This window comes from Ziziphus jujuba, chromosome 1, assembly GCF_031755915.1.
Source record: "Ziziphus jujuba cultivar Dongzao chromosome 1, ASM3175591v1".
NCBI lineage: Eukaryota > Viridiplantae > Streptophyta > Magnoliopsida > Rosales > Rhamnaceae > Ziziphus > Ziziphus jujuba.
In genome coordinates this window covers 7,314,516-7,330,022 of record NC_083379.1, presented here as the reverse complement: position 1 = coordinate 7,330,022, position 15,507 = coordinate 7,314,516, and the positions used below count along the sequence as shown (strand labels likewise).

The window sequence follows — 15,507 nt, the reverse complement described above, 5'->3', positions numbered from 1 at the left end:
CTAACAATCCCAATAGCCCGTCAGCCTACTTTGCCACAAGGTGGCATGAGTGCAACGATAGAGCCCTAACCTATTTAAACAATCTAAAGGCTTGGGCCAGAAGAAGAAAGTAGCATTGTGGAGAATCGAATAGGAGAGAGAGCCTATGAACCCAAGCGATCAGCGCGGTGAAAACTCATCCCGTTTTCCATGTAAGCCAGTTTACTTCGATTAGACCATTTAAGTTCCACGGTTTGGTGCAATACATCAATAACATTAAAAAGAAGCAAAATAAGAACAATCAACCCTCGTTTTCTTCTTGAATAGATACAGTAAAATGTTATTTACCAACTTTCTATGATTGCTAGTAAAGCGACTACTAATATGGTTTAAAAAAATAAATAAATAAAGCTTACCTTATATTAAATATAAGTTTTATAAAGGGGCATCCAACGGCTTTTCCTCAATTTAGTTAGGCTGATTTCCATGTTCCATTCCTTTTACACTTCCAGCCTGTATTCAACAACTACAGCTCATGAAAATCGTGGCCTCTTGGAGGCCATGCAAATATTTGGCGTATAATTAATAAGTGGCTTAGTTGTAGGTTCACAATAAAGGCCTTAATTGTTTGGATCCTACCTTTATTCTAAAAATAAAAAATAAAAAAATAAAAAAAATTGTGTCGATCCTATATGCAAGTGCAAATGTGCAATCCTCTTCCTAATTAACGTAAAGAGAGTTAATTAATACAGAAAATTATATTCTACTTCCAATTAAATTAGTATGGAAAAAAGTTGCTTTTTACACGAAAAAATGCTTTTTAGGTGTCCTACATTTAATATATATATATATATATATATATATATATATATATGTCTGTATAGATATAAAGTGCCCTACTCTAAAAAAAAAAAAAAAAGAAAAAAAAAACTATAAATTTTAGTTTTGTCAACTCTATTTATATAATATTTTTTTAAAAACAATTCAATAATCGACATAAAAGAAACACATAATTTTTATTTATTTATTTATTTTTATAGAAGTAGTTGGATAATGTTATAATAGAATTAAAAATCATTATAAAAACCAAAAAAAGTTTGCCTTGAGAAAACTGAAACTTTAAGAAAACTTATATATATATATATATATATATATATATATATTATGCATATAAATATTTGGTAAATTGACATATGGTATTTGGTCAAACACGTTAACGTAACCTCCTCTTTCTTCTAATTGGAGTTTGGAGTGTGACCGTTATCTTTTTATTTACACCAATGGCCAAATGGCTACAGAATCTTTTATATATAAATGTCAAAGCAGAAAACAATTCCTTTAATATGGAATTCAATACATACAATGGTTGCTCTAATCTTGTTGCTTCTCTTTCATCTTTTCCTTCCTCAACAACAGATACTTGCATTGCTCACTGGGTCCAATAAAAATGGTACTTTACATTTTTATAACCCTATTTATTACATATATATATATATATATATATATAAATAATTTTTACCTATTGGGCATTATACCTCTGCTCATAAGGGCGCCTAGCAGCACCTTGTTACATCTCGTTGGGGCAATGAACTACATGCATGAAATCTATACCAGCACGCAGCAGAAAATAATTTATGTTCATCATATATATATCTATATATATATATATATATCATAGCTTTGAGGTTTGCCCATTTTGCTATTTGTAGATTTTCAGGAAACTGATATATCCCTTTTATTTTTTTTTTATTATTATTTTTTTTAATGCCAAGGATCATATGTAAACTATTTGATATTAGTGGGAGCTGACTAATTGTTATTTTTATTTTCTTTTTTATGCTCTGAAGTGATGAATCCTTTACTTAGTATATTTTATATATGAAATTAATTAATTTTTTCAATGTTCATGTTTTGCAGATTTTAGTTACATGAAATCTGTATATAATGCCAGCGATCTACCAATAGAAGAAGAATACGACTATATAATAGTGGGAGGTGGCACTGCAGGGTGTCCATTGGCTGCAACTTTATCAGAGAAATACTCTGTTCTTGTCCTTGAAAGAGGCAGTGTTCCTGCCGCATATCCACAAGTGTTGAGCGCAGATGGGTTATTAAGATTTCTCATCCAAGTAGACGATGGAAATACACCTGCTCAGAGATTCAAATCTGAAGATGGAGTTGCAAATGCAAGAGGTAGGATATTGGGTGGTAGCAGCATGATCAATATAGGTTTCTACTCGAGAGCTGAAGATGAATTCTATAAAGAATCAGGCATCCAATGGGACATGGACATGGTCGAGAAGGCATATCAGTGGGTGGAAGAGACTGTTGTTTTCCGATCCGATCATCTGTCCGTTTGGCAATCCATTGCGAAACAAGCTCTTTTGGAAGCAGGAGTTGGACCTGAAAATGGATTCAGTTTGGATCACATTGTCGGAACCAAAGTTGGAGCTTCCATCTTCGATGAGGATGGAAGGAGACATGGAGCTGTGGAGTTGTTAAATAGAGGGCAACTCGCCAACCTGCAAATTGCAGTTCATGCAACAGTCGAAAGAATCATCTTTTCTTCAGATCCATCAGGTATACATATCTATATATATACATTTACATCTAATTTCATATATGTTTTTAGTGAACTAACAAAATAAGTTATTTTCATAACAAATCTAATAAAAGTTATAATATTAGCATCTAATCAGGATAGCAACATTAACAAGATGCTGTGATAAATCGATGAAGCCGTTCATTATAAAGAAAAAAAAAATAAAAAATGCCGTGAAGGTCAATATGCATTATCTATTACGTTGGCTGATGTACATTCTAACTACTTCATTGAAACTGAAAAAGACTATTAGCATTTATTATCTATTTAAAAATATATATATATATATATATATATCATCATGTGAATCTTTATTAGATTAACATATTAAATTACCTTTAAGTACATACAATGCTAAAAATTATTATTTTGTCGGGGCAACGATTCAAATTCAATTTGATGAATAATTGGACAGGATTGTCGGCGAGGGGAGTCCTATACAGTGATTCAAAAGGAAAAAGTCACAGGGCACATATACGAGACAAAGGAGAGGTGATATTGAGTGCAGGGTCGATTGGGAGCCCTCAGCTTCTCCTCCTCAGTGGAGTCGGCCCATATTCCGAACTTTCCTCACAGCAAATCCCAATCGTCCACCCGAATCCTTACATCGGAAAGTTCATGGCCGACAATCCCCGCAACACCATCAACATCATCAGCCCATTTCCATTGGACCCTTCGTACGTACAGGTCGTAGGGATCACAAACGATTACTACATCGAATCCCTCTCTTCCAAAGTTCCTTCTTCACTTCTTCCCCCATCAACGCTTTTCCCAAACGCAACTTTCCCCGTCGATGTCAGCGTGGCGACGGTCGGGGAGAAAATCGTCGGACCACTATCCACTGGTTCTCTCCGGTTGGCATCGCCAGCTGACGTGAGAGACAACCCAGTTGTCAGGTTCAACTACTTCGAAGATCCGGTGGATCTTGCTCGGTGTGTAAGTGGGATGAGGAAGATTGGGGAGGTGCTGAAGACGGAGTCCATGGATAGGTTTAAGTTGAGAGGATTGTTGGTTGGAGAGGGTTTTGTGTATTTTGGAGCACCTTTTCCGGTGAACCCGTCTGATGATTTGTCAATGGAAGTATTTTGTAAAACGACAGTGGAGACGTTTTGGCATTATCATGGAGGTTGCTTGGTGGGGAAGGTGGTGGATGGTGATTTGCGGGTGACGGGGATTAATGGACTTCGTGTTGTCGATGGCTCCACTTTCAATAGATCACCGGGGACCAATCCTCAAGCCACCGTTATGATGATGGCCAGGTATTTTTCTTTTCCTTTTCTTTTTTTTCTTTTTTGATTGGCTTCAAAACTATCTATTCTTTTGGGTCAATGTCAACTCTCTAGTTCACGTTGCATGCTTTCATTTTTGCGTGTTGGCCACTGTTTATAATTTGTCACCATTGTCAATAGCGGATAAGGAGTTTTCCTCCTCATTTTTTTGGTCCCAATTTTTACCCACCATTAGGATACCAACTAATTTGAAAAGTACTGGAAAACAGATTGAGATTTTCTGTCCTTATTCTTTGTTTTCTTTTTTATTTAATCAGTAATAAAATCTCAATAAAAATAATGAAACAAAAGATTTAGATCCCTAGAAAAGAGACAAAATGACCTAAGTTCAGAAAAAAAAAAGAAAAAAAAAGTAAATATCACTTTTAAAACAAGATTTTATTCTATTACCGGAAGGGAATTGAACATGAAAATGGAGATAAAAGATATTCCTCATCCATAGTGTATAACTGTTGACTATAATTAATTGAGTTTTTTAAAATTAAAAATTTATATGGAAAAGTGAATTCTTAGCACATATCAATTAAATTGTCATTTCTGTCATTTCATATTTCAAATGAATGTTTAGTAGTGGATTATGTAAAATTTTAATAAAAATATTTAGCATGAAATCATAATTCAGAATGAAGTAACTCAGTTTCCTCTGCTGCGTTTGACATGTTGAGATTTATTTATTTATTTTTTTTAATCATGTTTTCTTTATTTTCATCTTACTTTGGACAGGTACATAGGCCTTAAGATGCTTCAGCAAAGAAGCCCATCAAAGTAGGAAACACTAAAAAGAGAATAGTAGGAGACAAGTAAGAACAATGTTAATCTTTTGTAGCATTAAATTACAATAATGACCCGAAAAAGAAACGTCAAAAAATAGATATACGAGTGTAGCGGAAAAAAAAAAAAAACAAGATTTGTCATCACATTATTTTTTTGACTTTCTGGAGTTTGTTCAATGTATCTATAATATATATATTTATACATACTTTTACTATAATACAGGTGCAGGCCGCATTACATGTAATTCTCTACTAGTTACATGTATTATATAATGCATTATATGTAATCATACTGTACATGTCTTATAGCGAAATTATATATATATATATATACATTCCTCTAGCATTATCTCCTAGGTGATATGCTGTTATAGATATTAAAAATAGGCTTCACATGATTCCAAATGAATTTAAACGCTTATTCTTAAGTTCACTTTTCTCTACTAGGTTTTTAATATATATTAAAAAATAAATATTTTTTTAAAAGATTAGCATCTAAAACTAAATAGATTAATTAATGTGAGATCTAGTTTTTATGGTTCATGTCATGTTTTCTAAAATAAATTGAAAGATAGTTTATTTATTTATATATTGCTTATTTATTTTTTTTATAAAATTTATTAATGTATTGTATAAAAATTATACACAATAATAAATAATATTTATTTATACATATATTATGTATAAATACAATACGGTTTGGATATTGATACAATTCATCTAATTATTCTTTGTAGTCTAAGACTTTAGTAAATTTAACTTTATCTATCATTTAGTTTAGTTTTAAATTCATTTAGGCTTATGAAATTTCAATAAAATAAGGAGTTGTATTGTGTCCCATTTGTGTTAAATTTTTTTGAATCACACATGATCTGCTAAGTTTTTGTGTTGAAATATATAAACTTTAACGCATTTATTAAATTTTTATGTAACCCGTTGCTCAATCTATTAAACCATTAAGTGCAGATGTCAAATTTTGATTAGGTACCAAAATGATAATATAATTTTATACCGAGAATCATAGATTTATTACTCGAATAACAAGATGAACAAGAAGATGTTGATGCCAAATAGGTACCAAAACACTCATAAAATTTAAGTTATCAAACGATATGCGTTAAAATGATATTGATTGATATATTAATATAACATAAATATAGATGAGTAAACTAGTAAATGAAAAAGTGAATTAAAAAAATAAACTAGTTAAACATTACCATATCATTATCTACCATGTTATTTATTCGGTAAATTTGATTAATATTTTAATAAATCTAATATTATTGTGCATGTATATATATATATATATACTGTTTTTCGCATTCATGCTGTGCAATGTAGAAGTAATTGCAACTGGAGTCGCATATAGTGATTCGAAAGGGAGGATTCATGAGGCATTCATAAAAGATGAAGGAGAGGTGATATTGAGTACAGGGGCAATTGGGAGTCCTCAGCTTCTTCTATTCAGTGGAGTTGGTCCAGTAGCTCATCTTTCATCACATACAATTCCTATAGTCAGCCAAAATCTCGATGTGGGAAATTATATGTCTGACAATCCGTGTAATAACATCAATATTATAGTCCCGTTTGCATTGGAGCCATCAGCTCTACAGGTTGTAGGAATTACCAACGATTTCAATTACATAGAGGCACTCTCTTACGATATCTCATTTACTTTTCCTCAACCTTTTAGCTTTTATCCAAATGGAATCGCTCTTTTAGAATTGAGTGTGGCAACTATTGTTGAGAAGTTCTCCGGACCTCTGTCGAGTGGCTCCCTCCGGTTGGTTTCATTGAACGATGTGAAAGTCAGCCCAACCGTCCGATTCAACTACTTTGAAGATCCAAAGGACCTTGCTCGTTGCATAAAAGGAATGAGGAAGGTTGGTGATATGCTGAAGACTGACTCCATGGCAAGACTTAAGTTCGAAGATTTAGAAGGTGCTGAAGGTTTCAAGTTTTTAGGACCAGCTTTGCCAAGTAACCAATCAGATGATGCATCAATGGAGGTGTTTTGCCGAAGCACGGTAACAACAATCTGACATTACCATGGCAGATGTGTGATGGAAAAGCTGGTGGATGGTGATTTGAGGGTGGTGGGTACAAATTCACTTCGAGTGGTTGAGGGATCCATATTCAATACATCACCTGAAACCAACCCTCAGGCCACCCTCATGATGATAGGCCGGCAATATTAATCTTACTCACCAATACATATATATATATATATATATATATATATATATATATATATATATATATATATATATATATATATATATATTTTTTTTTTTACTTTCAAAATAATTTATATATATATATTATATATATAATACAAATGCCTTTTTCTTATTTTTATTTTTAAACTTTTTTATAATGGATACTTTATTTTTAACTTGGTTTTGTCATTTGGTTAACTTTGGGCAGGTACGTTGGCTTTAGAATGTTACAGGAAAGAGAGGCAGAGAAACAAATTATTCACTATTAAAGAAAATAGTAAATCAGAGAAATAAATTTGCTAAACATCCATTTTATTGGACGAGTATGGTCAGTAAATCATTGTGGTTGGAATGCAATTATGTATAATGTTTTGTAGAACTTACTTGTGCTAGTTCACTGACAGCAATCGTTTTTGTTTTATATCTAAGAATAGTTTTATTTGCTTACTCTATGGAAATATCTCCCGACAATACATTAACAACACAATAAAATTTTAAAGCATTTTTCTCGCCCGTTCAAAATTGTAAAAACATCTTCTTCTTCTTCTTTTTTTTTTTTTTTTTTGTTTTTTTTCCTTGAATGAACATAAAAAAGTAAAACACTCAAATGGTAAATTATTCAAACTCCCCTTCTAGTTTTAAGATTTTTCATATCACTGTTTTTTTAAAATTGCATATGCTTCTCCTCTAGTTTGATTTTTATTTCACATATTCCAATTTATTTGGTCAAACTTTGAAAATTGTGGTCAGCATGGTTGAATTTTTTTTTCTTTTTTTTTTTTTTTTGATAATGATAAAAATGACCTTAATGAAAATAATAAAAGTAAAAAGAAATTATTCCACATGATAATAAGTTATTTATAAATAAATTTATTCGTCAAAAAATTAAAATAAACTGTAAAGTGCCATCTTTAGACAAAACAATACTTAAATTTGTTTACTTTTATATGCTAATTTAAGGGGCGTATTATTATAATCCTGCAGGCGCCGCTCTTTGTATTATAGGGGTGGGGAAGAATGGTGATATATTGAAGACCAAAACCATGGAACAGTTTTTTAAGTGTCAACTAGTATTGGAGAAAAGCTATATGTGCTTTATTAATTAAACAAACAGGTATAAATACAGAGGATTCACAACTAATGTAAAAGAGAAAAATACAAAAGGACTAACTAAGAGAAATACAAAAGGGTTTACATTTGAACATACGGTAAGCTTCCTGTCTATCACTATTAAGATTTTAATTCAATTTTCAAATCCCCAAATTTATTTTAGAAGATATTAATTTGGGGTAATAACTTGCGGCCTTGAACCGAACCTCTCACATGGATGTTAATATATAGACCGACAACAATTAGAATGAATTCTCTACAATTTGCATTTCAATTTATTAGTTTTTCATTTTAGTAATACAAATTAACTTTTTTTTTTTTCTTTTTTCTTATGTAGCACTAAAGGTGATAACTTTTTTTTCCTTTTTTTGACCGTAAGGTTGGGTGGTATCCTAAATGTAGCGCAATGCTAATTGGGGTAAAAAGAAAATATAGAAAATGTTTAATTTTTTTTAAAGAAAAAGTCAATATTATTTGTACATCAATAATAAATTAACAGGGTATCGTTAAAAATTCTCTTTCTCTTTTTAGTATTAAAATATAAAAATTAAAATTAGAAATTAATATAATCATATATTATTTGCCAATTCTACCCTAGATAAAAAGTAAATAAAGTAATAACAAAATCATTATTATAATTGATGTATGTAATTATAATCATTGCACAAACATTCAATGGCAAAACCATTATTTGTTTCTAGCTAGTATAATTATCTTATTGCCTCAAATGAAAAGGAAATTCTATTTGATCGGTTTAGGCAGTTACAAAGAAGTGGAAGCCATGCCTTCTTACGTCATCTATACATATAATTTATACATCTTATAATTTACATAAAAAATAGTAAGTATATATATTATAAAGATGCATGTATTCTATTTCGAGTTGCTTGCTACAAAAACAATTAACAAAAATAAATGAAAAAAATTAAAAAATAAGGGGGGCGAAAAAAAAAAACAGAAGAAAAGAGGAAGAAAAAAGCACTGAAAGTTGAAACCACTATAAATTTCAAAGGAATCTAATAAGCTCTTCCTGCCAATAACTAGTAATCCATGGCTCTCCTAGCTCTGCTTCTGCTCTTTATTTTTTCCATCCTCAAGTACTAGTGGTTCTTGCATTGCCCACTTCATCTGCTTATGGTACATAAACTACATATATTTCGAGTTTTGAAAAAAAAAAGAAAAAAGAAAAAAGAAAAAAGAAAAAAAAAAAGGAAAAGCCAAATTTCAAGTTCTTTGGCACTAAAAAAACTATATATAATACGTGCACTTAATCGAATATTACTTTATAATTCTTAATTACATGACCTTTTTGCATTCTTTTCTCTGCAGATTTTAGTTACATGAAATCTGTACACAACGCAACTGATCTATCAGCAGTGGAAAAATATGACTAATTTTAAAAATTTTGCATTTTAATATTTTATAATTTAAAATCTGATATATTTTAATATCAATAAGATAGTTATTAAGCTCTGTTAGTTAGAAATCAAATAGACATAAGTTGCTGCAAATTGAAAAGTTAAAAATCTAAATTACTAAATTAAAAAGTTAAAATTTAAAACGTAAAATTTTAACAATTAAATATATATATATATATATATATATATATTTATATATATCAAAATGCAATTAATTCTAAAACGATGTTACCTATGGGACTCATGGGTACTACATTAGGCTATTCTATTAGCTACTTAGCGACAAGTAAGCTGATTAGGGTATTACCAAAAACGAAGTAGCTTGATTAGGCAGTGACCGAAAAATTCAGTGACGTGGTCGCAGTCAATTTTTTTAGCACATATTAAGCATTCAATAGTCTATTTCAGGCCGCTTATTTTTTTATGTATAAAAAAGGCCACAAATACAGGGACCAACCCTCAGACGACCATCACGATGCTGGGCCGTAAGTTATTATTTAGACTTTGTGAATTTCTATTCTTACTATTTTGACTTTATACACCCTCTTTCCCATTTAATTTACAGAGTGCTTAGGTTGGTTTTTTTTTTTTTTTTTTTTTTTTTTTTTAAATAAAGTGGATAATATTATTGGCCACCCAGTGTTAGATATTTATTTAATTTGGTTTAGCCATTACGAATAAATTAAATAAAAGTTCAAAAATATATCTTACTATTTTTGAACGTTGACGATTCCGTATGTGTTTGGATGAATAAACTGCTAACGTAATACTATGTATGTGTGAGCAAAATACAAATGCAATTTTTTTTTTTTTTTTTGTTCTTAAATTTCAAAAATTAATATATTCAATTTTAATTAAGAATGCCGACGTACGGCTCATAAGAATGCCAACTATTCTTTATCATTTCGTCAAAATCATGATTTGGCATAATTAGCAACTTTGTTACATTCTAGACACAAGAAGGATATCGAATCTCATATAGTACTCTTTTTGGCTTACATTTGAACATACGGTCAATATTAAGATTTTAATTCAATTTTTCAAATCTACAAATTAATTTTAGAAGTAAAGATATTAATTTGGAGTAATAAATTGAGGTCTTGAACCGAACCTCTCACATGGATATTATTTGACCCAAAGTAATTAGTGAATATTCTCTACAATTTGCATTTAAATTGATTACTTTTGCAATTGAGCAATACAAATTAACTTTTTTTTTCTTTTTTCTTATGCAGAACTAAAGATGGCAACTTTTTTTTTTTTTTTTTTTTGACAGTAAGGTTGCGTGGTATTCTACATGTAGTGCAATACTAAATGGGGATAAAAAAGAAAATGTAGAAAAATTTTAATTTTTTTAAAAGAAAAACTTAATATTATTTACATATCATGACAATTCAATAGACAATGATTAAAAGTTCACTTTTTCTTTTAATTAGGTTTTTAGTATAAAATTATAAAAATTAAAATAAATGTTGTAAACTAATATTATTATGTATTATTTGCCAATTATATCTTAAATTACTAATAATAAAATGAATTATGTAGTTCATAAAATCATTACTATATATATATATATTTTATTGATGTATTTAATTATAATCAATGCACAAACAGTTCAATGGCAAAACTATTAATTCTTTTCTCACAAGCATAATTATTTTATCGCCCTCAATAATAGAAAAGAAAAATGAAATTCTATTCGATCTGTTTAGGCAGTTACAAAAAAGTTGAAGCCATGCCTTCTTACGTCATCTATACATATATATATATATATAATTTATATATGTGTTCAATGTACATTTGTAGTAAGCACCTTATAATTTTCATAAAAAATAGTAAGTATGTTATAAGGTTACAATATTCTATTTCAAGCCGCTTGCTACAAAAACGATCAACAAAGATAAAGGAAAAACATTAAAAAAATACCCAAAAAAAAAAAAAAAAAACTAAAGAAAGCATTGAAACCACTATAAATTTCAAAGAAATCAAATAAACTCTTCCTCCCAAAAACTAGTAATCCATGGCTCCTCTAGCTCTGTTTCTGCTCTTTTCTTTTTTCCATCCTCAAGTACTAGTGGTTCTTGCATTGCCCACTTCATCTGCTAATGGTACATATACAACATCTATTTCGAGTTTTTTTTTTTTTTAAAAAATGCCAAATTTCATCTTTAAGTTCTTTTGCATTAAAAAGACCATATATATATTATACGAGCACTTAATTGCATGTTAATTTATAATTCTTAATTGCATGACCTTTTTGCAATATACGAGCACATAATTGCATGTTAATTTATAATTCTTAATTGCATGACCTTTTTGCATTCTTTTCTCTGCAGATTTTAGTTACATGAAATCTGTACACAATGTAACTGATCTCCCAGCAGAGGAAAAATACGACTACATAATAGTAGGAGGAGGCACAGCAGGCTGCTCTTTGGCATCAACTCTATCATCAAACTACTCAGTGCTTGTCCTTGAAAGGGGCAGCGTCCCTGCTGCACACCCTGAAGTGTTGAAAGCAGAGGGATTCGTCACTACTCTCCGGCAGACAGACGACGGAGAAACACCTGCTCAGAGATTCACTTCGGAAGACGGCGTTGCGAATGCAAGAGGCAGGATCTTGGGCGGTACCAGCATGATCAATGCCGGTTTGTACACCAGAGCCGATGAAGTATTCTATCTGAAATCAGGGATTCCTTGGGACAGGAGTTTGGTTCGGAACGCTTATAACTGGGTCGAAGATGCAATTGTTTTCCAGACCAATTTGTCAACTTGGCAATCCATTAGCAAACAAGCTCTCCTGGAAGCTGGAGTTGTTCCGGATAATGGGTTTAGCTTGGATCACAAGATAGGAACCAAAGCTAGCGGTTCCATCTTCGATGATGAAGGAAGGAGACATGGAGCAGTTGAGCTTCTTAACAGAGGAGAACTTAAAAACCTGAGAATTGCAGTTCATGCCACAGTGGAGAGAATCATTATCTCTTCCAATATTGCATCACGTACGTAGGCAGAGATATCTAAAATTTATTTGTAGCTTTTCCTTCTATATACACACACACAAGGAGAGGACAAATTGTTTTGTACGACTAGGATCTGCCTATTCTTAGTAATTGTTCACCTTTTATTGTCAGTGCTATTTATGGTAATAGGATGATTCTAGAGAAAAAAAAAAAAAAATGTCAGGATCTAGAAAGATTTTTTTTTTTTTTTTCGGTTTTTTTCCTTCCATTGATGAATAATTTTAAAGCTGCACTACAATGTAGGTTTGGGGGCAACCGGAGTCATATATACGGATTCTAAGGGGTTGCATCACCGGGCAATGTTAAGAGATAAAGGAGAGGTGATAGTGAGTGCAGGAGCAATAGGAAGCCCTCAACTTCTTCTTCTCAGTGGAGTTGGCCCAGTTTCTCACCTTTCTTCACTGCAAATACCGGTCGTTCTACCAAATCCTTATGTCGGAAAGTTTATGGCCGACAATCCTACTAACAGGGTCTACATTATCGCCCCATTTCCACTGGACCAATCCAACCTACAGGTAGTAGGAATTACAAGCGATTTTTACATAGAAACCCTCTCATATAAAGTACCATCTTCTTCGACCAACATAAGTGTTGCAGTCATCGGCGAGAAAATCCCAGGGCCAATTTCTTCTGGTTCCCTCTGGCTGAAATCCTCATCTAATGCTACAATAAGCCCAAATGTCCGATTCAACTACTTTGATAATCCCATAGACCTTGCTCGTTGTGTTAAAGGGGTGAGGAAGATAGGTGATTTATTGAACACCAAAACCATTGAACAGTTTAAGGCTAATAATGGAGAAGGTTTTGTGTTCTTGGGAACTCCATATCCCAAGAACCCGGGAGATGATAAATCTGTGAAAGCTTTTTGTAGAAGCACAGTAGAAACCATTTGGCATTATCATGGAGGATGCTTGGTGGGAAAGGTTGTGGATGGTGATTTGCGGGTTCTTGGAATTGACGCTCTTCGTGTTGTAGATGGATCCATCTTCAATAGGTCACCGGGGACTAACCCTCAGGCTACGGTTATGATGTTAGGAAGGTAATTTTTTTTTTTTTTGGGAGCTTTTTATGTTTAATTTTGTTTTTCTTGGCAGATATTGTTGGTTTCTAATTATATATTAATCCTTTGTTGTGCACTTTTGGGTTGGGCACAGGTACGTTGGACTTAAGATGGTGCAGGAAAGAAATGGAGCAAAATAGGCTGTTTTATACGGCAAAAAATGGCAAAATAAGTTGAACGGTGATTCATTTTGTTTTCAGACGTATTAAAAGTAGAAAGAAAATGTTTTTTTTTTTTTTTGAAAATAAAAGTAAAAAAAAAAAAGAAAAAAAGAAAAAAAAGAAAAGTTAGACAGATAAATTAGATATATACCTAAACGGTCATATTCTCTATACCTCAGATGTATTGAGAAAAAGAGGAAAGTGTAACTGTTCTATTTAATATTATTTTGATATTTACTGTGGAAGTATTAATGTTATGATAATAAATTGTGGCTAATAATGTTTTCCTTGGTGTGTAGCCGTAAGCAATTGACTTCAAGAATCGTATCATGCAACAAGAAAAACAAACTTGATTTGCGTTGACCAGAATTATTAATGTGAATGTGTGACTTTTAAGAGAAATTGGACCAATAGCAAGCTGGTTAGCCCGTTCAGCTGTCGGCCATATCTATCTATTTCTCCCATCTATGGAGCCCAGCCCATGAAAACGAACTGGTGGGTCCGTGGGATGGCACGGACACACGCTACCATGTGACAGCGTAAATTATCAATTAAAATATATGCTCATATATATATATATATATATATATATATATATATATATAATATATATATATATATATATTTATATAGGTTTTGACTTGATTTTAGCATGAGCATTTTCTTTTTCAACTTTTAAAAATTTATTTATAATCATCTATTTTTGTTATTATGTGGTTATTTTATTTAAATAAAATTTAATATATTATTAAATTCATATTTAATCAATAATTAAAGTTTAAAATTTACTATTATATGAACTGTATAAAATTTTATTATTTGTCATTATTTATAATAATTATTGGTTTATATTTCAAATTTTAGTTAAAAATATTTAATTTTATTGTTTTTTATATTAAAATTTTAAAAATTAATGGATAAAAATATTAGTTATTGAGTGATTTATGATAGTGTTTTCACAATAGTTAATAATATTGGATGATGAGAAAAAATTAAACAAATAAATAAAAGGTATAAGGAGCGAAAACTACTATCTTATATCCAAGTCAAGAACCAAAAATGACAATATAACATATTTTCAATGGTAAAGTACTTTTAAAATAGAAATGGTACTCCTGAATGTTTTTTTTTTTTTTTGGAATGGAGATTCAAAGGGATAGGAAAAGTAGGACTTTCGCAGTTTCACAAAGGAGGGTTGTGGAGATATTACTTTAGTTGTTTGGCATGAGCAAGGCGAAGCCGATGAAAACAGATGAGTTTCCTTATGAAGTAAGTAAGAAGACGAACAAGAGTACCATGCAGCTGCTTCAAAGCCAACGTGATGCTCCTTGGTCAGATGACCAAGATATTGGCAAATACCACATACGATCAAGAAAAAAGTGCCTATAATCACATCAAAACCATGATATGTTTATATATAATATAAACCAAAGCAAAGTTGTATGTCTGTCATGTACATATATAAAATTTTGATGTGTTAGAAATATTAAAGGAAATATGTAATCTTTAAAAAAAAAAAAAGTGTATATATATATACATATGAAAGGTATATATTATAGAGTTTTAATATGGTATGGATATATGTATATTTTTAATTTGCTGATGCAAATAAAAACCAAAGCTTTTGAAAACCTTCGTCTTTGTACAAATAGCCGCAAGTTTTTAGAAAAGTTATATAAATTTAACATGGTAAAAATTTTACTAGTGACATATAAAAAGGAGATGCCATATTAATTGCCACATAGGATAAAAAATTTCAGTCAATTTAAAAAAGTTGAATCAACATCCACCAATAATAATTAATATATAATCTCACATACATATTCTGTAAGTTGTTTTTTTCTCTTTTTGGTTTTATTTAAAAAATAAAAATATT

At 30.9% G+C, this 15,507-nt stretch overlaps 3 protein-coding genes across 4 annotated transcripts; all 3 read left to right on the top strand.

Moving 5' to 3' along the window:
- The first annotated feature begins 1,288 nt into the window (after window positions 1-1,288).
- Window positions 1,289-4,915, top strand: LOC112493444 ((R)-mandelonitrile lyase 1). Of its 2 annotated transcripts, none has more exons than XM_060815224.1 (4): window positions 1,289-1,429; window positions 1,897-2,559; window positions 2,997-3,840; window positions 4,594-4,915. In XM_060815224.1, exons 1-4 carry the CDS (start codon window positions 1,294-1,296, stop codon window positions 4,637-4,639), a joined length of 1,689 nt encoding a protein of 562 aa, XP_060671207.1. In that variant the 5' UTR covers window positions 1,289-1,293; the 3' UTR covers window positions 4,640-4,915. The 2 variants fall into 2 exon arrangements, with proteins under 2 accessions (XP_060671207.1, XP_060671208.1); XM_060815225.1 differs by lacking the exon at window positions 1,289-1,429 and adding an exon at window positions 1,522-1,664.
- A 1,053-nt stretch (window positions 4,916-5,968) lies between these two features.
- Window positions 5,969-6,685, top strand: LOC132799081 ((R)-mandelonitrile lyase 1-like). The gene has a single exon (XM_016022401.3). It carries the CDS (start codon window positions 5,969-5,971, stop codon window positions 6,683-6,685), a length of 717 nt encoding a protein of 238 aa, XP_015877887.3.
- A 4,722-nt stretch (window positions 6,686-11,407) lies between these two features.
- On the top strand, window positions 11,408-13,872 carry LOC107405925 ((R)-mandelonitrile lyase 1-like). The gene is made up of 4 exons (XM_048466073.2): window positions 11,408-11,498; window positions 11,727-12,389; window positions 12,654-13,449; window positions 13,565-13,872. The coding sequence occupies exons 1-4, from the start codon at window positions 11,411-11,413 to the stop codon at window positions 13,608-13,610; spliced, it is 1,593 nt and encodes a 530-aa protein (XP_048322030.2). The 5' UTR covers window positions 11,408-11,410; the 3' UTR covers window positions 13,611-13,872.
- Window positions 13,873-15,507: the final 1,635 nt, after the last annotated feature.